The sequence below is a fragment of the Microchirus variegatus genome, assembly GCF_963457635.1.
Source record: "Microchirus variegatus genome assembly, chromosome: 9".
NCBI lineage: Eukaryota > Metazoa > Chordata > Actinopteri > Pleuronectiformes > Soleidae > Microchirus > Microchirus variegatus.
Window position 1 is genome coordinate 12403914 of NC_139810.1, and position 23207 is coordinate 12427120.

At 40.6% G+C, this 23207-nt stretch overlaps 1 protein-coding gene and 1 long non-coding RNA gene across 2 annotated transcripts in view; one reads left to right on the top strand and one right to left on the bottom strand.

Moving 5' to 3' along the window:
• LOC310931367 (solute carrier family 41 member 1) overlaps nt 1-18115 on the bottom strand; it is a 32150-nt gene extending 14035 nt beyond the window's left edge. Inside the window, exons 1-6 of the mRNA XM_083894496.1 lie at nt 17982-18115; nt 17645-17781; nt 11552-11882; nt 2373-2480; nt 1516-1587; nt 476-620 (exon numbers count right to left, since the gene is read on the bottom strand). Of these exons, the coding sequence (XP_083750622.1) occupies nt 476-620; nt 1516-1587; nt 2373-2480; nt 11552-11863 (637 nt within the window). The 5' untranslated portion in view covers nt 11864-11882; nt 17645-17781; nt 17982-18115. The remainder of the gene's footprint in view (nt 1-475; nt 621-1515; nt 1588-2372; nt 2481-11551; nt 11883-17644; nt 17782-17981) is intronic.
• Nucleotides 17686-23207, top strand: part of LOC310931368 — a 54527-nt gene continuing 49005 nt past the window's right edge. Inside the window, exon 1 of the long non-coding RNA XR_014592918.1 lies at nt 17686-17743. This is a non-coding gene — a long non-coding RNA (uncharacterized lncRNA). The remainder of the gene's footprint in view (nt 17744-23207) is intronic.

A 23207-nucleotide genomic window follows, 5' to 3' on the forward strand; every position in this document is an offset into this window, starting at 1 on the left:
ATTTTGTGTCATGTCAAATAAAGCACTTCAAGACTTCATTACTGGAGAGTTATTTTAACTGCTAATTTAGTGGCTTGTGGGTTAAGAAATGATGTTCTTGACGAGGAGTCATGGATTTTCATACATTTATATTAATTTTATGACTCACTGAGCAGACTCACAGTTCTCCCACCTCTCGTCCAGTTCTACCTCAAAGGGTTTATGTTAAAAGATTATTAAGCTCCTCATCATGTGAAGCTTTAGGCTCTTTTCATCCAAACACTTTATTATCTTGCAGAGAGGGTTGCAGGAATTGCATCTGTATGAATAACATAGCAATAATTTACTTTATAAACTTTTTTTACTGCAGGAAAGCTATATAGAATAACCAGTTTCTAAATAACAAATTTACTTTATTGTTTTCCCTCGGACAGTTACCGCTTACTATCATGAACTGCTTTAAATGCAGCAGAAAAATGAGTCCCAGATGACTGACCTAAAGACAGAGCAGCTACAAAAGCGGTGGTGATGCTGCTGGCACACAGAACAGCTGCCTGGTCCAGTTCAACGCCTCCTCTGGAAATGGCTCCTAAACACACAGCTGCCACTGCTGCCAGGAAGCCCACCACTGTGGCCTGAACCTGCAGGAAATCACACCCAAAAGGGGACATTATTATTACAGCCAGTAAGCCCAGGAGCGTTTTTGGGTTTGGTCCAGCCAGTGTGGTTGTCAAGTTTACAATGTTAAATCTGCAGTGCCCTCCTATTATACAGAGAGTAGGGACGCACCAACACCGATACCAGTATATGTTGCAACGTAAGCAGTTTGGAAATACTTTTAAGATAAGCGGTGATGACAAAAAGTAGAGCAGACTGCAACCTGTGCCCTGCTTAACTGTCAAGAGGAGGAGGCGAAAAGTAGCTCCATAACACTTTATGATAACACAATAACAACACAGCAAAGGATTTTTTACTATTTATCAGTTAAACGCGCTAACGCGAACCCAGTTTAACGGCGTCAATTTGTTTATCGCGCGATTAACACTCTTTTTTGCAGAGCACACCGGATGTAGATAGACCGGAAACAAAACAACAGACTAGAGCTGCACGAGCCGGCAAAAGACTAGTCGGGAACAACAGACACGATGTGCGAACCGGGACCCGCACGCACGCACGCACGCACGCACGCTGGTTCTATTCATACCACTGTCAAATGAGTTCAAACACACTAACAACTCTCTTTGTGTTTCTCTTTGTGTCGCCCGGTGACATGTCAAGACAGACGGAGGCAATTGCGTTAGTAAAGGAAGACAGCTGCAAACTGTTTGGAGTATGACTGTAAACACAGAAGGGGGTAGTTTAGCAGTTTGACAGGATGAACTGTTCTGACCCTCACCCATCCTTGCTCTACCTTTTTTTCTGAATGATGAATGACAATTTCATCTGATCAAACAGAGACAGGATAATACAACAATCTTTTGCACACAAAAATTGCACTGCAGATTTAAAACACCAAATCCAAATACTGTAGATTACCTGTATTAGTGCCAGATTGCTACACACCATGGTCCATTGTTTTTGGGGGTCATCCATTTGTCCTGTGTTGGACTAAAAACACGGGAGATAACAATATCAGTACATTATCGTTCAAATGATATTTGACTTTATGAACAACTTATAATTATGAATTGTGACAATAACACGTGGATTATCATTGTTTACTGTAACTCAGGGGCAGACAAGAAATGAAAGAGTCGGTGTCTGAATTAAATAAATTATTACACCCCTTTTAAATTTAACCAGTTGAAGGATAAGAAAAAGTGTTTCTTAAAACCCTGGGGTTTTGGTAACACATCAAGGTCAGTTTCACATTTTCCACAAAAAAATGAAATATTAGGATATTAGGATAGAAATACAAGAAATACAGCAATAACATAGGCTTTAGGACAAATGCAGTAATATATAATATATATATAATATGGTGCATATATATATATATATATATAAGTAGCTTTGCATTACACATAAGAAGAGGATACAGACAGCTTGTAACAAAGGTCTGCACGGGATAAGAATTATCAGTGAAGCCAAAAGCAGCCTTACTGTCCATCACCATTTTATATCAATTTTCTGAATGGTATTCAGTTCCATATCAACATTGGCAGTGCTGCCCAGTTTTAGTCATTGTTGTCCTTTTGCTTCCTAAATTCTTGTTTTCTTCAGCTCCATCAACATCTTTGTCCTGACGACTAGTGTTGTCGCATAACAGAATTAAGGATTAGGTCGGATGAACAAACAATGGGCTTGAGGAGAATCGCCTGTTTCTAAAACAAATGTGATATTTGACATGAGGATCTGAAAATATTTAACATTTAACAGCCAGTTGTTCTTACAGCAGTGGAGAGGCGAGCAGCCAGAGTCATCTCCAGGTTCCCTTTGAGTCCAACCAGCGCAGGCACCAGGATGAACACCTCTGTTATTACCTTAAACACCTCCCAGTGCTGGACAGAAAATATTGGAAAGACAGTCACAATAACAAAAAACACAATAATGAAGATCAGAGAATTAGGATTCCTTCAGTTCAACATTCACTTTGACATATTTCTGCTCTAAACAGCAGCAGAAGCAGCAGCATCGCCACCAATCTTTCTGAACCTTGTGTCTTCCTGTTGCAGTTAAACAAGCACATAGCGTAATGCAGACTAACCCAGTATCCCACTTTTTCCCCTTCCCACACGCCATAATGCACCCAGGGTCACTGGGTTTGGAACGACGTACAAGTCACAGAGTCTGCCTCCCTCACATTTCCTGACTACAACTCCAGCTGGCAGGTGGAGCCAAAATGGTTGAGATCTTTAAATAGATGCATTTATAAGAGAATGACGCAGCTGCCAAGAGCAAGGAGATGTGGAGCATAGGGGAGGGAGGGAAATGAAGATTATAGGCCGGAAACAGGAAGGGAAATAAAAACATCAAGAGCATGTTGGTTAGATGGGTGAATTGAATAAAAGCAATAGACCAGATCAATATTAGAGCAGATTGTTAAAAAATAAAGTGGTGGACCACTGTTCTTTTCTACCACATATCCTATAGCAACCAGACATGATGCATTATTGAAAGGTTGGTGTGCAAAATAAGAAATTCACCCATTCTGCCAGCCAGACTGTGGGAGCCAGTGTCCTTTCAGAAGCTGTATCCTCATATGAACCAGAAAAAAATCCCTTCTGTATCACGTACAGCGAAACAACTAGATCATGTTAGGTAAACCCAAGATTAATGTGAGATCAACATCACCAGTTAACAATAATGTTGCCACTCAAATTTTGTCATATTGCTGGAAATCCATCCATTTTCTACTGCTTTATAGGTGATAGGCGGGGTCATACCCTGGATAGTTCACCAGTCCATCGCAGATTCGCAGGGTCACAAAGAGACAAACAGCCATTCACTCTCTTACACCTACGTGTCCAATTTGCCTAATACCCATATTGCATGTATTTGGACTGTGGGAGGAAGCCGTAGAACCCGGAGAGAACCCACACACACACGGGGAGAACATGCAAACTCCATGCCGAAAGGCCCTTGGGGCTCGAACCCGGGTCTTCTTGCTGCAAATTCAAGAGCACTAACCACGACCAAATTTTGTCATATTGCTTTTTTAAAAAAAGTTAGTTTAAGTATCATGAAAAGTTTTTGAGGTTGTACACTGGTACAACGTATAATGGAAACAGATGGCTGAATCCCAAAAGCCATTATCACTTATATGAAAACTGCTTCTTAAATTGTTTGCATTAGCACAACCGTAAAACAAAAACAATATGGAGGCAGGTCTTATCACTGCCCCTGCCTCAGGGGAAGGATTAAAGAGAAAAAAGTGTGTGTGTGTGTGGGTGCACTTTTATTTGCTACCTCCTTAAGCTAAGTTTTGTACAAATATTTGATTTGGTTAGCATTAAGGTGAGGGTTAAGCATTCATTGATTGTGGTTAAGGTTAGGGATAAAGAAGTCAATGCAGTGTCATAATAAGAGTAGGATCATGCACCCGTGTGTGATGATGTAAGGACAGAAAATTGCCAAGTTCAAATCATTTTTGAGGGGTGAACTTTTTGAGGCTTAGACCTGGGGTCATACGCTCCACATGACGTCTGCTACCATATGTGTAACATAAATGTGTCTGCGACGATGCTTGTGGGCCCTTCGTTGACATGCATGGAGCGTATACACCACGCACTGCCTGCACATGCCCCCTTGTAGCTCTGTAACACTTCCTAGTCCAGGTTGGCACGCATGACAGTGAAGAGGACGTGATGCATGGAGCTGTGATCATGTATGTGTATGTCAAAAAGTTAAGTTGCTCTCTAGGGACGAGGAATCCAGAAAGTGATTAGAGTAAGGGTTGGGTTCAGGCATGTAGTTGAGATGGTTAGGGTTGCGGTAATGCGCTAGCAAATACATTATGTCTATAAATGTTCTCACAGCTATAGGGAGACAAGTGTGTGTGTGTGTGTGTATTTATATACACATCACTCTCAGGTTCTGGACTAGTAGGTCTTGCTGACGTCTGTCATACAGGGAGGCTATCTTGGGACATGGCACTCTTCTGCTGAAATACCACTGCTACTGCTGCTGCTTGGCTGTGACTATACACTGTGCTGTACTCTCTATCTCTCAGGACAAAAAAAAGCAATGTTTATAATTACAAATAATTACTCTACATCATTGGAGAGGCAATGACTATCACATCACACAACATGTGCACTCACTCACTATTTTACATCCACACTAAGCAAGAAATATTTCAACTATATTGTGAACAGTGTGGACATTCATTTCTTCAGCTGCATCTCCCTCTACTGCTATTTTCTTTAGTCTAAGTGAATCACAGTTTCTTATTCCCCTGCTCGCTCTCTCTCCACTCCTTCTTTTCATCCTTCAGTCTCTTATTGAATTAACGGTTCACTTTTGTCCCAAGGCTCTCTCCTCTCTCTTTTTCCTACATCTAAATCTGATTTGGAAAGCTAAGAAAGGTGGATGTTACACAAGACACCACGTGGTTAAGAGAAGATAGCACTGCCAAAGGAGAGACAAGAATATTGAAACTAAAATACCTATTACCTGCTTTTACATAGTCTGCCCATTCATCTAACCCAACAACTATCCAGTTATCTGCCTGTTTTTAAATGAAAACACCACTCAACCGTTCCTCCATCCATGCAATTACTCTGACATCCTGCCTCAGTCTATCAATTCCACCATCAGCTACTAATTTTCCCATAACTCTCTCCACACGGCTGTGCTCAGAATCACGAATAAAGTAGATGAGACTTGGAAAAATACCCAGTATTTAATAAAAGACCAATGTCAGTCTGACCCTAATTCAAACATGAGGATGAATATTAAAAGATCCCAGGAAGAGACCAATGCTACTGCCCATGCATTCTATGACACTAAAAAAACCTTATCAACTGTCTGTGGCATTCTGTGCATAGTATGTTCTCATCCAAACCCTTGCTCAACATTATTTACAAGTGACAACTGTCACCCATAAGAATCTGAACTCCCATTGCTGAAGCCATGTTGAGATTTCACAGACGTCACCTGCAACAAACAAGGTCCCTATTGGACGATACTTACTGTCAATCACATTTTTCTGCAAATGGGAACATCATTTACAAGCTTGACATGCACTAGTAAAGAGGATGGTAAACTAGTGACCAAGACCATTATCTCCTAAAGGAAATGTTTATGATGTTGAAAATCAAGGTTCCCATAGACTTGCATTCATACAAACTTCTTTTTTGCCACTAGCAGTAGCCCCCTGGTGGGTATTCAGTATAAGCCTCATGTCCTCATTTGGCAAACCAGAAGACTACATCCAATGTTTTACACACAGTCTATGATTAATCCCTGACACTGAACCGTAAGTCAGTCAATCACACTATTCATCAATCCATGAGACAAAATAACACATATTGATATCCATAGTATCAAAAACTGTTGCCAACCAAAAGGTTGCACCAAATGCTTATTAAAATATTGTAATGTGGTAGTTATTCCTTGATCCAGTACTTTGACATTCAGATTTTCATGACCTTAAAACAAGTGCAAGTAACCTTGATATGCTGCAATTGCCATGAAACCTTGCACAAATGTACTGTATCTACTTAGATTTTCATACATGAACAAGGTCCATAACGATACCAGCGAAGACCAATCCGAGCCCCGACACCAGGTACGGCACTATGACCTGAGCAGCAATCAGCCAGGAGCTCTCCGGTAGGAAGCCATGTTCGGATCGAGTCAATTTCCAAGTCACGCCGCGTAACTTTTTCCCCTGGTAGCGCAGCTCCACCTCCAGACGAGTTACCACCATGATGACAACAAGGAGTTTCTTAATGCATCACTTTTCCATTGTGAATGAAACTGTCCAAACCTAAAGGACGAGAGTTCAGTCGAGGCAAGAAACTGTTTCTGACAGTGGTCTCAAACTTTGTTGCAAAGTGTCACCTCTCCACAGGCGTGATCGGAGTGAATGCTGAAGAAGAAAACCGGTCTGTGTTATTTTCCTTGTTTTGAAAAAGGCCAAGGACAAACAGACTTTAGGCTGATTGTGAGACCTTTCTGACTTTGAAACAGACAATTTTATGACCCATTTGACCTCTGAAGGAGAAAAAAAGAAAAATTCAAATTCTGTTCAAGTCATTGCTTCTTTTTCAGACAAATTTATTGTCAGAGGCTTCAACTCTAACTTGCGGGCAATGAAGTGTGGCATCTTTGGCCCAGTGGTGAGTCAGCAGTGATGAGGTATCCGTTTTTCAGCACCACTGGGGAACACAATCATTAACACCTTTTCTGATTCATAGGTCACAACGTTCTCTACAAGCACAGCTGCTCCAAAATCTGCAGTCAAACACTCGGTTTCTCTTTGTTTTTAGGTAACGGTGAGTCAGACGTACACATAGGTCAGAGAGAAAGACAAATCATAGTCCAAGAAGTCGTGACTATGTCCAGTCATTGTGATCTACTTGAGAATCCATCAGATTTAGTTCAAATTCCTTTCACCTGAGTTTACTGGCTGTTGGATGAAGCGCTGAATCCTTTATGATCCAGCATGAAAACTACTTAACCAACAATTTAAATGCAAAGCTGTATCCTTGTACCTGACGTGACAGTGGCAAAAGGACGAAGATTTGTCCAAAACGTCTTGAGAGTTAAAAGCAGCAGGATTCCTCTATATCTGTCATTCCTACACACATTTGGCAAAGAGTGAAGAGAGAGAAAACCAAAAGAGCTCCATAACAGCAGAAAGTCATCACAGACTGATCCACTGACAAAATGCAGCAGCCGGCTCCTGGCAGGCTTTGAGTGTTTCTATCCTCCTCTCAGCATCAGGGTAATCCTGCTCCCTCGGCTCTGCTCTGCTCTGCTCTGACGTAGCAGAGAAAGAGGCAGGACTGTCTGCACCGCTCGACTTGCAAACTCATGAGGGAAATGACCGGCTCGCTGCCTCACATGCGTCGTCCTGCTTTTCATTGCTGCGTGCCTGCTGCCTCTCATCCTGCCTGCTGCCGCTCATCCTGCCTCCTACTCACCATGTGACATCCTTCTTTCTGTGTCACCCAGTCTGACTGCATTTCTCCCTCATCCCTTCTTTTTCAAATCTCTCACTCCCTAATGTGATTCATTTACTCGCTCCATATTTCTTTACCCCTGGGATCGTACGTTTGCACCATAATGCTGCCCTGCTACTCTTTCTCTGTGTTCTAATCTGAGAAGCTGAACTGAATATTAATACTTTTCTGAGATTCCTAGCTACTGAGAATCTACATCACTTTCTGTCCTAACGTTGTTTCTATGAAAGTGTTGATAACAATTACCCCGTAATAACGATGACCTATTTTTTGAATGGTGATTAAGGGTCTTCTTTGTCTAACCTTTATTAAAATTAGCAAGGCAATCAACGATGGCAGAGTTCACCCCATTCACGCAACAAACATCTGGCACCTGCTGGTCATAGTGGCAAGTGCAAGAGCGGAAACACAGACAGACAGACAGAGCCACCAAAGTTAAAGTTGCCGTCTGAGTGACCTGTTATGACTAACTTCCTGTCCATTGCTGCTGACAACATTTGCCACTTTTCCATTACATAGTTCTAGCACGACTCGGCTACACTTGACTCGACTTTGTTTTTCCATTAGTGATAGTATCTACATACTATGAGTATTCATGCGTTATAATTGATGAATTCAATATTTATTAATGCTTAGCTAATGCTAATAGTGTGTACTTATTATAAAGTGTTACCTTAAAGTGACTGCCAGCCACTGGAAGAGTCATGAGCGCTGACACAAAAATCAAACCCAACAATGCTGAACTGTAGATATATGTATGTAAAATCTCAATATTCAACAGTCTGGAGTCTGGTGTATATAGCGACACCACTACCGAAAAGCTGGTGATCAGCATTCAGCCGTATTGCGGTTCAGTGACTCTGTCAGACGGAGTTTGCGCTCTGGTCATGCAGGAGGAGGACCTGAACAATTCTGTGAACAAATCTTTTTAATTAACAGATTCTTACAATCCCGTTATGTTATGTTACTAGCTTGTGTGTTTGTCTTGTGTATAGACATCACAGTAGTTCCTCGCAGCTGTGCTATGACGACCCTGCCCGCGTTGAGGTAACGAAAAACAACCGGCCTGATACCAAACTGAGTAGAGCTGAGTAGTGCTAGAACGGTGTAATGGAAAAGTGCCATCTGTTAGATGTATCATTCTCTTCTTCTTTGGATAGTCAAATCTTCTCATATTTAGTTCATCTCCATTTAGAAATGCAACTTTTAATATCCTTACACCCCCTGTGCTTTCAGACACAGTGCTCAGCCAAAACCCTCCATCAGACGCTGCAGGGAAACTGTCACTGTAGAGGAGAAAAGTGGAGGAAATACTGATGAGCAGCAGATGGAGTGAAAGGAGTGGGGCATATGAGGGAAGACTCGGACAGAGAGGTATGAAGAGGTACCAGCTCATCACAAAGCCAGACAGCAGTGCGTCTGAGCCCAGATGGCTGCAGAAACAAACTGCCAGGGAGCCTGGCAGACAATGAAGACGCAACAACACACAAACACAAGCATTTTGTCCACATCAGTAAAAAGGGATATGGCATCCATACAGCAGTGTATAGACACACACACAATACACACAAACATACACACACACACTCACAAAACACACAGCCTCCGGGTGACAAACAGGTAGAACAAAGACACTGTGACAACATTTGCTAGATGAATAACAAAACTAAAGCGAGTCTGGGGACACATTTTGGTTTTCATAGTGTATACAAAAGATTTTGATGCTTTTTGTGATCCAGTCAAACATTTTCCACAATTTATGGGAAGATAATATAACATGGGTTAAATATATTTTGATTATCTAATAAATGTTTTCGTCATATCGTATTAAAAGTGTCAAACATTTGCTGGTTGAAGGCTATGAATATTTGGACCTTTGCCTTTTTTGAAAAAGTTAGTGGAGGAGAGACAGGAAACAATATTGTGGTGATTCAGTGTGTTGAGTTACATCACATTAAGACTTTCTTTATAACCGTTTCACAATTATTAATCTGGGAAATAGTTGGCAGATGAATCAATGATCCTGCTACATAGACTAGAACAAGATGTCAGGATTAAAGGATCGGCATGTGTCTGGTTTAAGTTCTATTTGTCGGACAGATTTCAATTTGTTAGTGTAAACGAGGAATCCTCCACTCAAGTTAACTACAGAGTTCCTCAGGGTTCCGTGCTCGGCCCAATTCTTTTTACCCTGTACATGCTGCCACTAAGCAACGTTATCAGGAAACATGACATAAATGTCCATTGCTATGCAGATGACACCCAGCTATACGAATCTGTACAGCCTGATGACCCAAACCCTTCAATTAAACTCCAGGAGTGTCTTAAAGTCATCCAGATATGGATGACCTGGAATTTTCTAATGCACACAGAAAAAACTGAGGTCATAGTCCTGGCGCCAAAACACATAAGAGCACCATTTTCAAATCAAGCTACCTAGGTAGTAACACCCCAGTCCCCTGCAGTACAGTAAGGAACCTGGGGGTCCTATTTGTCCAGGATTTATCACTAGATGAACACATTTACCAAACATGTAGAACAGCCTTCTACCACTTTCGCAATATTAAGACAATTAGAAATATTATATTGCGACAAGACACAGAGAAGCTAATCCATGCCTTTATAACATCTAGGCTGGATTACTGTAATTCCTTAAAATCAGGATGTCCTAGTAAGTCTCTGAGAAGCCTTCAACTGGTCCAGAACGCAGCACGCATAATGACTGGAACCAGAAGACGTGATCATTTAACTCCTGTCTTGGCTTCTCTACACTGGCTCCCAGTAAAAAATAGAATCGATTTCAAAATACTACTACTCACATACAAGGCCCTAAGTAATCAATCCCCTTCCTATATTTGCGATTTAATCACCTTATATCAACAGATCGCTCAGCTCCCTGAACTCGGGTCTACTGGTAATTCCTAAAATTAATAAAAGTAGAACAGGTGGTAGAACACTCAGCTACCAGCCAGGCTCCTCTCCTGTGGAACCAACACCAGTCAGAGAGTCTGATTCTGTCTCCACGTTTAAGGTGAACCTGTGGTTCTCCCCAAGGTTTCTACCTTTCTTTTCCCCTGTTATAAGGGTTTTTCCCTGGTAAGTTTACCCTGGCCAAGGGTCAAAGGACGGAGGATGTTACCAACCCTGTAAAGCCCTGTGTGACAAACTGTGTTTTGTAATTGTGGGCTATACAAATAGCATTTGATTGATTGATCAATGATAACAATATCAACAGTTGCAACCCCAAAATGTTCCACAAATTAGAAAGAACACTGAATGCTTTTTGGAGATATTCTGTAACAAAGTGATAATACCAAATTCTCCCTGAATAAAATAGATTTACATGTGTCATCGGGCTAAAAACAACAAACCGCTGCTACAAGTGCTAAGGAAACAAGTTGAGTATGTTGTGGTTACTCTTGTGTGACATGCGTCGTATATCTGTTACAAAACAGTTCCTGGCGTCTATCGCTCTTCTGTCTTCCCCTCACCTTTCCATTTTCTTTTACACCCACCTCTCCTCCACTACCGCCTTCCTTTCTCTCCTCTCCCCTACCTCAACCAATCAAGGCAGATGGCCCGTACACTTGTTGAGTCTTGGTTCGGACCAGGTCACGAACATGGGTCTTTTTTTCCCGCAAGGCGATAGTGCTAGCCACTAGACCACTATGTGATTGATTTCTTCCTCTGATTGTGTTCCTGTTAGGTCTTGACCTTACAATATAAAGTGCCTTGAGATAATGTATGCAATGCAGTGTCTCTATAGAAATCCAATTGAATTGAATTGAATGTGTGGTGCACACGATGATATGTGGCCACTTGGCCTCCTATAAATCATTAGTTTCCAAGTTGTAAAGGAAAGAGTGGGTTATTTAAAACCAATTAGTTTGGTTCTAAATGTAGCCAAATTTAAGAGGTATTTTGTAGAGTGTGCACCTCACCTGTACATTGTCCAGCACCATGCCGGCCATCACCATGCCCATCCCAGCCAACAGGTACGGCAACACCACCTGGAGACAAATAGCAATGGACGACTCCTCCTCCACCTTGGCCACTGACACCTTAGGCTTCTCTGCTGGTTTTTTAGGAGGCAGAGGCTGGAGGACTGGGGGTAAGATGAGGTCATCCTGTCCGTCTAAGCTGCCTTCTAGGCAGGCACTGGGACTCCCACCTAGGCTCTTTGCCTTGGAGCGGGACTTTTTGCCCTTTTTCCTGTGGCGCGGCTGCTGCGGTGCCTTCTCCTCACTGGGCATGGTGGTGTGCTGGTTTAATCTGGGAATGCAAAATAAAATAGGACAATTATCCTTTAAGCCCAGGGGTCACCAACATGTTGTAGACCGAGAGCTACCTTCAATTCAATTCTATTTTGTATAGCGCCAAATCATAACATACATTATCTCAAGGCACTGTACATAGACAACATAATCCAGAGCAGAGAAACCCAACAATGAGCAAACTGAAATAAAAAGAAAAAAGAAAAAATGGGGACAGAACTAACTAACTAAGGGGACTAACTCCTCTTCTGTTTGTTATTGATTTATTTACTTATAGGTCAGGGGACAGACACATTCTCTATGGGGTTTTTAATTGGTGACTGCTCGAAAATAAGCACAGAGACACTTGTAAGACTGCAACACTGTCTCCTGGGCCCGGTTTTTCAAAAGTAATCTGCTCTGATTTTGGATAACGGATTGGATCAAATCTTGAAAATGGGTTTTTCAAAAAGAAAACATGAAATTACGTAATGCAATCTTGGTGTTGATCTGCAAACCTTTGGTTTGGGTTTTTCAGAACTAGACAGATAGCTACTATACTGCAGTATAGCCTAAAAGACATCTATTCATAAGGTTTTAATTTGATTTGGTCATCCATCAGGCTACAGTGATTAGGTGGGCTATAACATATTCAGCTTTTCAGTATACGCCTACAGCAAAGTAGAAAGAGTTTGGCCTCATAAAACAATCCGCCAAACAGCTATCAATATTGACCACAAATAATGTTGTTTTTAGATATTTTTTTAGTGATGCAATGACAAAACAGAATAACAAAGCAATGGCAATGGCATCACTGGATTTTGAAATTCAAAACAAATCCAAATCAGAAATAGTGTCTTCAACTGGTCCAGACTATTGCGTCCCTTGTTGCACATCCAGCCGAATGCAGGAGGTTGGTCAGGTTCTGCAAGGGGCTCAGTTGCATCATTGTCAGCAATAAACTAATAATAATAATAAACTTCCCGAAACATACGGCGCTGCAGTGAGCTTCCGATTCGGTCTGTCATCATATCGTAGTGTCCTTTGGTAAGACACTGAACCAATTACCTACTTGCCCCCTAATGGGTGTCTCATTGTGTGTATGAATTGCTAAAGTCATATTATTTTGTGAAATTATCACAAATAAAATAAAGGTTACACAAATCAAACACTGTGTCTTTATGAATCTCCAGAGTCTGTAGGATAATATAGTCCAGATTTAAGAAGTCTAGGTGGTGTGGTTTTCGATCGGGACTTGGTCTATTGTGGTCTAGGTATACAACAAAAACGGTGAAATCGCCTCTAGCATTTTCACAAATACAACAGTTGTTGTCAGGCAAAGTTAATTTCGTACCAAAAATCTAAATTGTTTTCACATCAAGAAGTGTCACAAAAAACAGACACTCAGTGTACTGTGTATAGTTATTGATAAAACCCATGTTGTTTTCAACCTTATCACCTTGACAGCCAGCGATTCAAGCAGGAGGTTTGATATTTGCTGGATATTTGTTTTCAAAAGACATTTTCTCAATCAACAAATAGATATTTTCTCATTCTGATTGCTGTAGTAGTTGCCAATGGTAGACAGCAACTTACTTCAGGTGAAGTTTTGTTGATATTTGCCATTATTGTGAAACAGTATGAAATTAAATATTTAAAGAATTCACCAAAAATCAACAAAAATATATTTTCCCATTCTGATTGCTGTAGTAGTTGCCAATGGTAGGCGGCTACTTATAGGAAAAGTGCTGTTGTTAAATATTTAATTTCATACTGTTTCACAAAAATATAATAATATAACTTTACCTGTAGTAAGTAGCTGTCTACCATTGGCAACTACTGCAGCAATCAGAATGGGAAAATGTCTATTTGTTGATTTTTGGTGAATTTTTTAAATATATAATTTCACACTGTGTCACAATAATGGCACATATCAACAGCACTTTACATGTAGTAAGTAGCTGTCCACCATTGGCAACTACTACAACTATCAGAATGGGAAAATGTCATTTTGTTGATTTTTGGAGAATTTTTTAAATATTTAATTTCATACTATTTCACAATAATGGCACATATCAACAAAACGTCACCTGTAGTAAGCAGCTGTCTATCATTGGCAACTACTACAGCAATCAGAATGGGAAAGTGTCTATTTGTTGATTGAGAAAATGTCTTTCGAAAACGAATATCAAACCTCCTGCTAACTTATGCACGCTTAGCACTTTGCCTCTTATTATGGACAGTCACCCAGCTTCCCCGTTTGTCTTCCGACTGAACGGGAGCTGTTCAGGGAGCGAATGCTATGTGGTCCGCACTGACTACAGGGGACTGGCTACCTGACTTAGCTTCTATGGTGCGAAGCCGAGTTTCTCAGCCTCGCCTCCATCCTGGCCAACAAGCTATACTTATTACAAGTATCTATATCGCTAAAGGAGGCAGAGGAATAACTAAACATGTGGCACACAACACAAGAGACAGCAGGAGAAGAAGAGGGAGGGAGAGAGAGAGAGAGAGAAGCCATCGCTGCTAAGCTAACTTGTTACGCTAGCAAAACCACCCGTACGTCAATCTACGTGAAAGGTTAAGTTTAAGCTAAAGTACGTTGCTGTGAAAGTATTAACCAATATTAGAAAACGAGTGCTTGTTCAGTTAACCGATCGTAACACTGGAGAGACACACACAGCGTAAACACAGTGGAAGACCAGGAAATGACAATACGTTACCACCTACGTCAGTACGTCAGCGTAGTGTAAAAGCATAAAACAGGCAAATTAGCTTCTGCCTCATCTGTTGCATGTTGGTGACCACTGCTTTAAACTCTACTGAGTTGGATATAAACTACACAATGATACATCAACAAGGGGAGTGACATTAACCGATCAGTAGTTCAGTAAAACTGACAGCTGGCTTTGTTGTTAGAGTGAATATAGCCTTTGATTAATCCAATGAAAAAGATAATTCTAAATAATCAATAAACTTTTGAAAGGTTCTGTTGTTCACTGTATCTTTATGGCTTGAATAAGTCTGTCATAACAGTCAAACTAATTGTTTGATTTTGTGTTTTTTTTTAATCATTTACTTATGTGGCTTCTGGATAACAATCATCATAATAAGATTCTAACATTTAAAGGTTATGAGACATTTTATTTTATTTTTTTTAAATAATATTTATTTATTTATTCATCCACACATACTATGTGTGGATGAAAGTAAAGTGCGACAATATTTTTTAAAGGTATAGTCAAATAAAGAATGTGAAAATGTGAAGAGTGCTGGGCAGGACTGACAGCCTGAGTTATCACTTTTTTTTTTAACATTAATTATCACATAAGTTGTTATTTATTTTGTCCTCACAAAAGTGAACGCATAAATCCATGAATTGGACTTCACTATCACTTCTCTGTGGTTGTTTACTTTTGTTAACATTGATCAGCTGAAACATTAAAACAGAGAATTCTGCACCAATATACAACCATGTCAATGATTAAATTGAATGGTCATTCTCGTGGGGACTATGTGAAATGCGAAATAATATGATCGATAAGTGAGAGAGCATGTCAATACCATGCAAACTTAAATCATAGATAGGGTAACGTATCTTAACTGCAATAGATTATCTTGCACATTTAAAACCGATAAGACGGCACAGTATATGGCGGTGAACGTGGTGTATTGTAACCGACAGCGGCCACTTTAGCAATCATTCATCTGTGTTGTTGGGTATCCAGTCTGAAACAAGGAGTAATGGAAAAAAAAAAAAAACATGAATACACACTGTTGACGACTGAGTCCCGGAAGTGTCGTAAAAATGTCAACATTCGTGTGCTGGTCGCTGAGAAACGCGTCACGACAGTAAAGCACACAAAAAGGACGGCAGCGTCTGTCTCTCGCCGTCCGAGCAGAGCCGTCCTCTGCAGCTGCCTGCTGCCGCTGTGGCTGCTGCTGCAGTACATGTGTCCATCCCATAATGCCACGACTCCGGTAACTCGCGGTTACACAAGTAGATGGCGCTCTCTGATTGGATAGAGACTGTGGTAAAATATAAGGCACCGTTAAGCTCCGCCCCCCCCCCCCCCCCCCGTCTCTGGAAAAAAATGAAGGGAAGTTTGGGAGAAAGCTGAGAGAGGGAGTCCTCCTCAAACAGCAGCAGTTAAAGGGACACTGTGTAGTATTTATGGGTTTATATAACCCAAAATCCACTTTTTTTTATACATATTATGTGCTCCTGCATTGTCTAGTCGCTGTATAATAGTTTTTGTTTCATTTTCGTAGTGTTTCAAAAAGTCATGTAAAATAACATGGTCGCGGGCCGCGGTTGCATAGCCACTGTTAGCAGCGAGACGCCATGTTTCTACCGGAGCCTGTAAGGACAAACGCGAGAGAACAAATCAAGCGTCTCTTTACTCGTAGCGGAAATCCCGCCTCCACTCTCTCCGCTTCGTCTGCTATGGCCGCGGTAGCTCGCCCTCTCCCTCGCCTCACACGGAGAAAGACGACGAGGATGACATTTGACCGGCTGAGGATACCGTAGCGTTCAGGGAAGGGAGGGGGTGAGCAGAGGAGCAGTTCTTTGTTGTAAATTTCAGCCTCTCCTCTAGATGGCACTATAAACTACTTACTTCACCTTTAAGGGTGACATATATAACACACATAATCCATACTGTTTTTATATGTTTTAATGCCAACTTTCCTTGTAAACGTTTTAGATTTGTGGAGGTTTGAAGAGCATACGTGTGGTTGCAGTGGACTCATTCATTTTAAATGAAGCACTGTTTTTAACTGTGAGGTGTTAAACTTGTTTTTGGTTGTTGTAGACTCTTGTCTCGTGATGTCGTGACATGTAACGTGACAATAACAACCTCTCCTTGCCTCACGGCCGTTGACAGGGTTCCCGCACCTTAGCTGACATCAAATTCAAGCACTCTAACCTGGCCAATTCTCTCAAATTCAAGGACCGAATTAGGACCGAACAGCTTGAAAAGGGAAAAATCTGGAGTTACAGCCATTCTAGGTCTATTTTCAGATAATAATGTGTTCTTATTTTGTATCACAATCGAGTAAAACAGAGGTTTTTTGAGAAATTTTGAAATCTCAGACGACATATGGGGCGATAGGCGGGTACACCCTGGACAGATCGCCAGTCCATCGCAGAACCACATATAGAGACAAACAACCATTCACTCTCACATTCACACCTACGGTTAATTTCGAGCGTCCAGTTTACCTCATCCCCATAATGCGTGTTTTTGGACTGTGGGAGGAAACCAGAAAACCTGAGGAAAACCCATGCAAACACGGGTAGAACGTGCAAACTCCATGCAGAAAGGCCCTTGTTCGGAAACATACAACACTCTAATTCAATAGAGCCCATTCGGAAACAAATATCATTCCGATCGAGAAGGCTGATACCAGCCTTCAATATAAGAAGGCTGGTACATGCTGATCGTCATTTGGATCGGGGGTTCATGTAAACAGTCGATTGGATCATGACTTCCTTATTTGTTGCTATCACATCTGTCTCATCCACGTTACCACATTTTTGTTACTGCTGGAAAAGGATGAAACCATGGTGGGAGCAAAAAAATGTGACTGCTTCTCGAGACTTTTAAAGAACTCCGAAATGTATAACGTCTTGATGGTCAAAAACCTGTGACTACACGCAGGGGAGGAAAATGCGTTTGTAAAAATCAGAATAATTCTTTCTGGAATAAAGACATTTTACACACGTAAACATAGCTCATGGCGCAGTGACACACATTTGCTCGCCAAGGTTCCACTTACCCCCTTCCGGGAATGCTAGGGAGGAGTCTTGCTTTGTCTTTGTTGGACCCGGACTTGGGAGGATCTGCTCTTCTACGCAAGGATCCTTCACTTTAGGAGGTAAGGGATTCCCTGGTATTTCCTTGGTTTCTGGTTTACTGTGAGTGATATCACAATGACTGCCTCACTCACAAGTGGCACACACACACATGCACACACACACACACACTGATAATGAAGACACATGCTTGGTCAACATTTGCTCCTCATATTGAGGCTGAAAATCACAAAAATTACAGCTGTCACCCAATTGACTTAAGCCTGTAACACACACACAGATTTGAAGTATCATTCTTACCTTTGTCTCCACCGCTTGTGAGGCCAAGTGTGTGTGCACAACTGAGGTGAACTCGAGCTTCTAAAAAAAGAATAAATGGAGAGTAAATGTCTGTCTCTATTACTGTGGTGTGTGTGCGTGTGTTCTGCTTTTCCATTTGCCCCTGAATTTTCTTTACGTACTGCATGTCTGCGTTAAACTGGGTGTGTGTGTGCACGTGTGTGTGTGTGTGCGCGTGTGTGTCACCATCTTGAATTTCACAGCATTGGCAGATAAGGATATCCTCCTTCTCCTCCTGTCATTTTCCATCTCTGCTAAGACTGTTGACAGCAGCAGTCTGCTTCATTCATGTAAATGAAAAAAAAAACATAATCACGTGGTAACTTCATGTTTATTAATCAGCCCATTAACCAGCCAATATTGGGTCATATGTTTGGTATCTGTTAAGTATAAGTTAAGTTCATATTTATGTATTTATATTTGTCAAAAACATGGCTGATGAGTTGTCGTCCACTAACCTGAGTGCTTAACACGGAGCAACGGCGCGATATTTTCTATGCTGCTTTGTAATGTGACGCTGCACTGCGCGCATGCTGTAACATTCACTGGTCATGTCATGGCGATGACCCTCAGTGGTCAGTGTCTAAATAGAACTCTCACTTGTGTATTTCATTCACGTGGGGTGACAGAGTGAGTGTCTTCTTTTAGTTTCGGCCCATCTATGCAGTTGCCAGCTCCAACGCTTGGACTCACATGTGCATGGTGGAGGCATCGACTAAAAACGCTTCATAACGCCAACATGCACTGTAGGTCTGTCGCTTTGTTTTTTGCGAATGTTGCACGTGGCAGAATTGAGAAATGTTCCTCCTTTACAAAGCGTTAACACAGGCGCCAGCCATAGCATCAAGGATATTCTCCCCAATACCGATGTTATTGTCAGATGAATTACACCGATGTATGGTGGACATAGCAAAAATGACATCACCATCACTTTAGCAACATTAGCAACTCTTGCTACGTAGTTACCCATTGCAGCAGTGTTGACATGCCATGTATGTGTAAATCCACATAAGTCATAGCTCTACCTGCAGCTGCATTGGTTGGTTGTCAGCAGTGTGGTGGTATGTAGTTATTTAGGCTCACCGGTATGAAGAATAGAACGCACAATAAAGCTACAGTATGCAACTAATGAATGCTTATGTGCTTGTTTCTAGAGAAAACAACGCTGTTCAATGCTTTGACCAAAGTGACAGTTCAACACAATAAAACGGCCCGGATCATTTAATGGTGTCTCTTAGTGAAGTAAAGTGTCTCATAACGACATGGTTCCTGACCTGGGGTCTAAGCCCCCCTTGGGGGCCACCAGAGATTGTCAGATTTGTCTGCTCTAAGGTTGTGAGGTTATTAAAATGACATTTGTGGATATTATATATAATCCCAACCACACTTTCCATTGGATAATCATAACTTGACATCACACAAACCCATTTTTTGGCCCACCGTTAAATGTATTAAGCTATTTACTACCAACACCTCTGTGGCCTGTGAAATTCTCAAGTCTCATGAGGTCAGTTAGTGGCTATATCTGATCAAGTTTCTGTTGTCACCATCTGACCAACAAATTATCATGTCTGAGAAACGGAAAAGTATACTAGACTCTCACTGGTATCAAAAAAGAAAACAGGGCAATATCTGAAGATTTATTTTGGTTTTGATTTTATGGAACAGGAACACAAACCTACAACTGCTGCTTATTTTTGCAAATAAACATTTGTTATTAATTACTTTATTCTCTTGGTGTGTATACATGGACAGGGTTTGGGGGGTTGGGGGGGGGGGGGGGGATTGGTTTGTCTTGGACACAAGCATGGGGGCTTCAAGGAAAAAAGGTTGGGAACTGGTCTACAGCCAACACTTTGTAACAATGGTTCCTCACACACACTCCACAGCTCTGATGCATAGCTATTGGAAACCATTGTGATAATCATCGGATATACTGTATATGCAATTCTCAACTGACCTCACGTTCTACTTTTTCTGTGAAGGCTGCAGGACTTCCTGATTCTCCTCTTGATCTCATGTTTACAGACATCATCAACAACCCCCTGCTTTTATGTCCTCACTGCTCAAGGGTCCTGAAGAAAGTTTTTCTGTGATCAAATTTAACTGCCAGCAGATGCCAGTCCAACATATTGGTACACTAGCAGTACACATTTTCACCACTAGATGGTAGCATGGATTAAAGACAAAAATTGGTCGATTTTTTTTTTTCTTTTAAACTTTCAGGAGTTTTTAAAACAGGCAATTGCCTGGCAAAGTTGTCACCCCCCTTGCAACACTATACTGAGTCTAAAAACAGAGTCCTGTGGAGAGACTTTATTTTTACAAGTACACTTGAACAGTTTTGGCCTGATCATAACTGCTGCTGTTCAAATAATGAGACTTGTGAAAATGTATGAAGATATATTTTCCATGATCTTAAAGTAGTTAAAAAATAAATCTAAAAAACTTTCAGGTGCAGTGAGTGTTGGTGGTCTGTAAGGATCATACATATGTCACAGGCTTTAAGTCCTGGTCTTATTTAAGTTTATGGTAACATGACCCATGTCAGAGTTATGGGTTCCTATATCCCTCTATTCAGAGGTGGAAAAGCCTTTGGGGGTTGTGGAAATCTGGTTTTACAGGCCCTCACTGTTTATTTTCAACTCATATTATCTATAATCAAAACCAGGATAGCCGAGGATTGCCTTCCTGTGTGCACCACGTGTACCATTTTGTACAGTGTGGTGCTATTTTTCTTCGGCTTAAGATCGCAATGGCTGTGTGAGCCTTGGCATTTTCAGCACCTCATTAACGCCTCCATGCAGATGTTGTGCACATGCAAAGCACATAGGCACAACTTCATATACGAAGTACATCATTAAAAACAAAATGCATTACACATATAACCCCACCTTATTCCATTTTTTAAATGTATAGTTATTGTAGTAAAATCCAAATAAAGTCGCATTGTGTAGATAGATGATGCATCCAAGCTCACTCTGTATATATATATATATATATATATATATCCTTTTTGAAACTATGCAAAAGCTAAATTTGAGCCAGTCTTTTCATGAATGAAAACTAAGTCATTGAAGTTGTAGAAAAAGAGAGAATAACATATATGATGCTGGTTTAAGTGGATGAGACTTATGAACCAGTATAAATGAATGCAATTTGAGTCAATAAAACAAGTAATAGCGAGGACAAACATGAACAAACATGATTTATATGACATAAACCCCATAAAGAACGGTTCTGTAATTTGATTCTGAAACATTTATGATCTTGTAATCCCCCTCATGTTCTGATAGCAATCAAAGCTGTCTGTTAAAAAAACAACCAAAAAACAGTATTAAAGCCAGTTAGGGCTGCAACGACTAATTGATAACTAAATTAATCGTCAACTGTTTTGATAATCGAGTTGAGTGTTTTTTTTCTTCAATAATTAAAACAAGCTTCTTTGCTCCGTATAACAAAGAAACCGTTAAAACAGCATAATTTTGGTTTGTGAACAAAACAAGACATTCAAGAAAATCATGATTTCCAGGTTTGGGAAACACAGATCAACATTTTATAAATGAGTATGTTTAACCCCTAAAACCACTGTCTGTACAGAAGTTCAGCCAGCAACACTGTCATCATAAATAAAACACTGTCAACAAATTAAAATACTGTTAGACTTGGTGCTGTTAGACAAAGCTCTCTTTAACAAGAAATGTTGTTTAGTGTTATTTAAGTGGGCTGCCGCGGTGTGAGATTGAGTGTGATTGGAGCGTTAGCAATAGATTTCTGTCAGCTGATTACAGCTGCGGCCGTGATTATATTCTGACCACATGGAATGCATCTATCTGACTGACTGAGAGAAAGTGCAAATAAAACATTCTACTTCATACTTCCATTGGGATATTTCTGATACTTGTTAAGTGTGTTTTTGCCAGCTTTTCCCACACAAACAGAGCCTAAGGGTGAATTCCAATTCCTTGCTTAACCCTCAATCTCAATAATGCGCGCTCCCGCAAGTGCAATGCTGTAAGTATTTTCTTTGTTAATAGAGATATAAAAATTATGAAAAACATTGTATTATCTTAGTTTAGGCCCATATTATGGATAACTGACGTCATTGTTGCGTAACATTTATTTTTATTTTACGATCTTTTGTCAAAGCCGGTGCGCACACGCGATCGTTTGCTATCGTTTACTTTTCAATAAGCCGTGGTGTGTGGTAACTGTCAGCTGAATATGTCCGTGGTTGTGGTATTTGTATGAGTATCATCTTATAACTAACTGACAACCTAATAACTTGACTGACAAACGGATCGTAATAAATGACGTAAATGCGTTCTTCTTCTTCTTTTTTGGAGTTGACAGACTGGACGCAGCTTTTGCGTTATTCTGATCCCACAGTCTGAAGACGTATCTGCATTTAAGGGGTGTCCTATTTCTAAGTGACAAAATAACCCTCAACACTTGGTTTTGAGGGCCAGTTTAGATTAAGGGTTGAGCTTGAGGGTTAAGATTGAGGGTTAAGATAGGAATTGGAATTGGCCCTAACTTTAATTCACTTTAGTATTGGATTGGTCCTTGGACCTTAATTATTGAAGTGTAGAGTTTACATCATTACAAATTTATTACAAACAAGGTGAATCTTGTGTATATGGTTAAGCGCAGTGTTGCTCGACATTCCCCTCATAAATGCCATTATAATGATAATTATTATCAACACAATGATCTGACAAGTATGTGTATAGAAAGACCTCATTGCCCTGTACATTAATGTACTGTAATTGTTTATTCAAACGCTATTTAAAAGGAATCAGTCACTTTTATTTGTAACTACAGTTGGAGTCAACCATCTCAGCGTTGAACGACAGATGCAAACAAAAACTCTGTTTTGGCCTTTCATGGGATTTACTGACAGTATAAAAAAATCACATTCATTTTCAAATATCATCCCCAAAGTCTATTCAACACAAAAAAAACTTGCCAGTGAGTAACATGTGAATTTAAACAGACTTTTACTCTTTAGTTTGTGAATCGGCTCCTCTGAAGAGACCATTGTCTAGTTTTAGTTTTGTCATTAGCAAGGTTATCTTACAGTAGCTTGAGCCCGACTGAAGCTGAAAATGTTCTTTTATAGAAATCCTGCCTTGTAAAAGAGCAAGTGTGGAGTTTGAAAAGTGTTGAAAGGTTGTACCCAAAAAA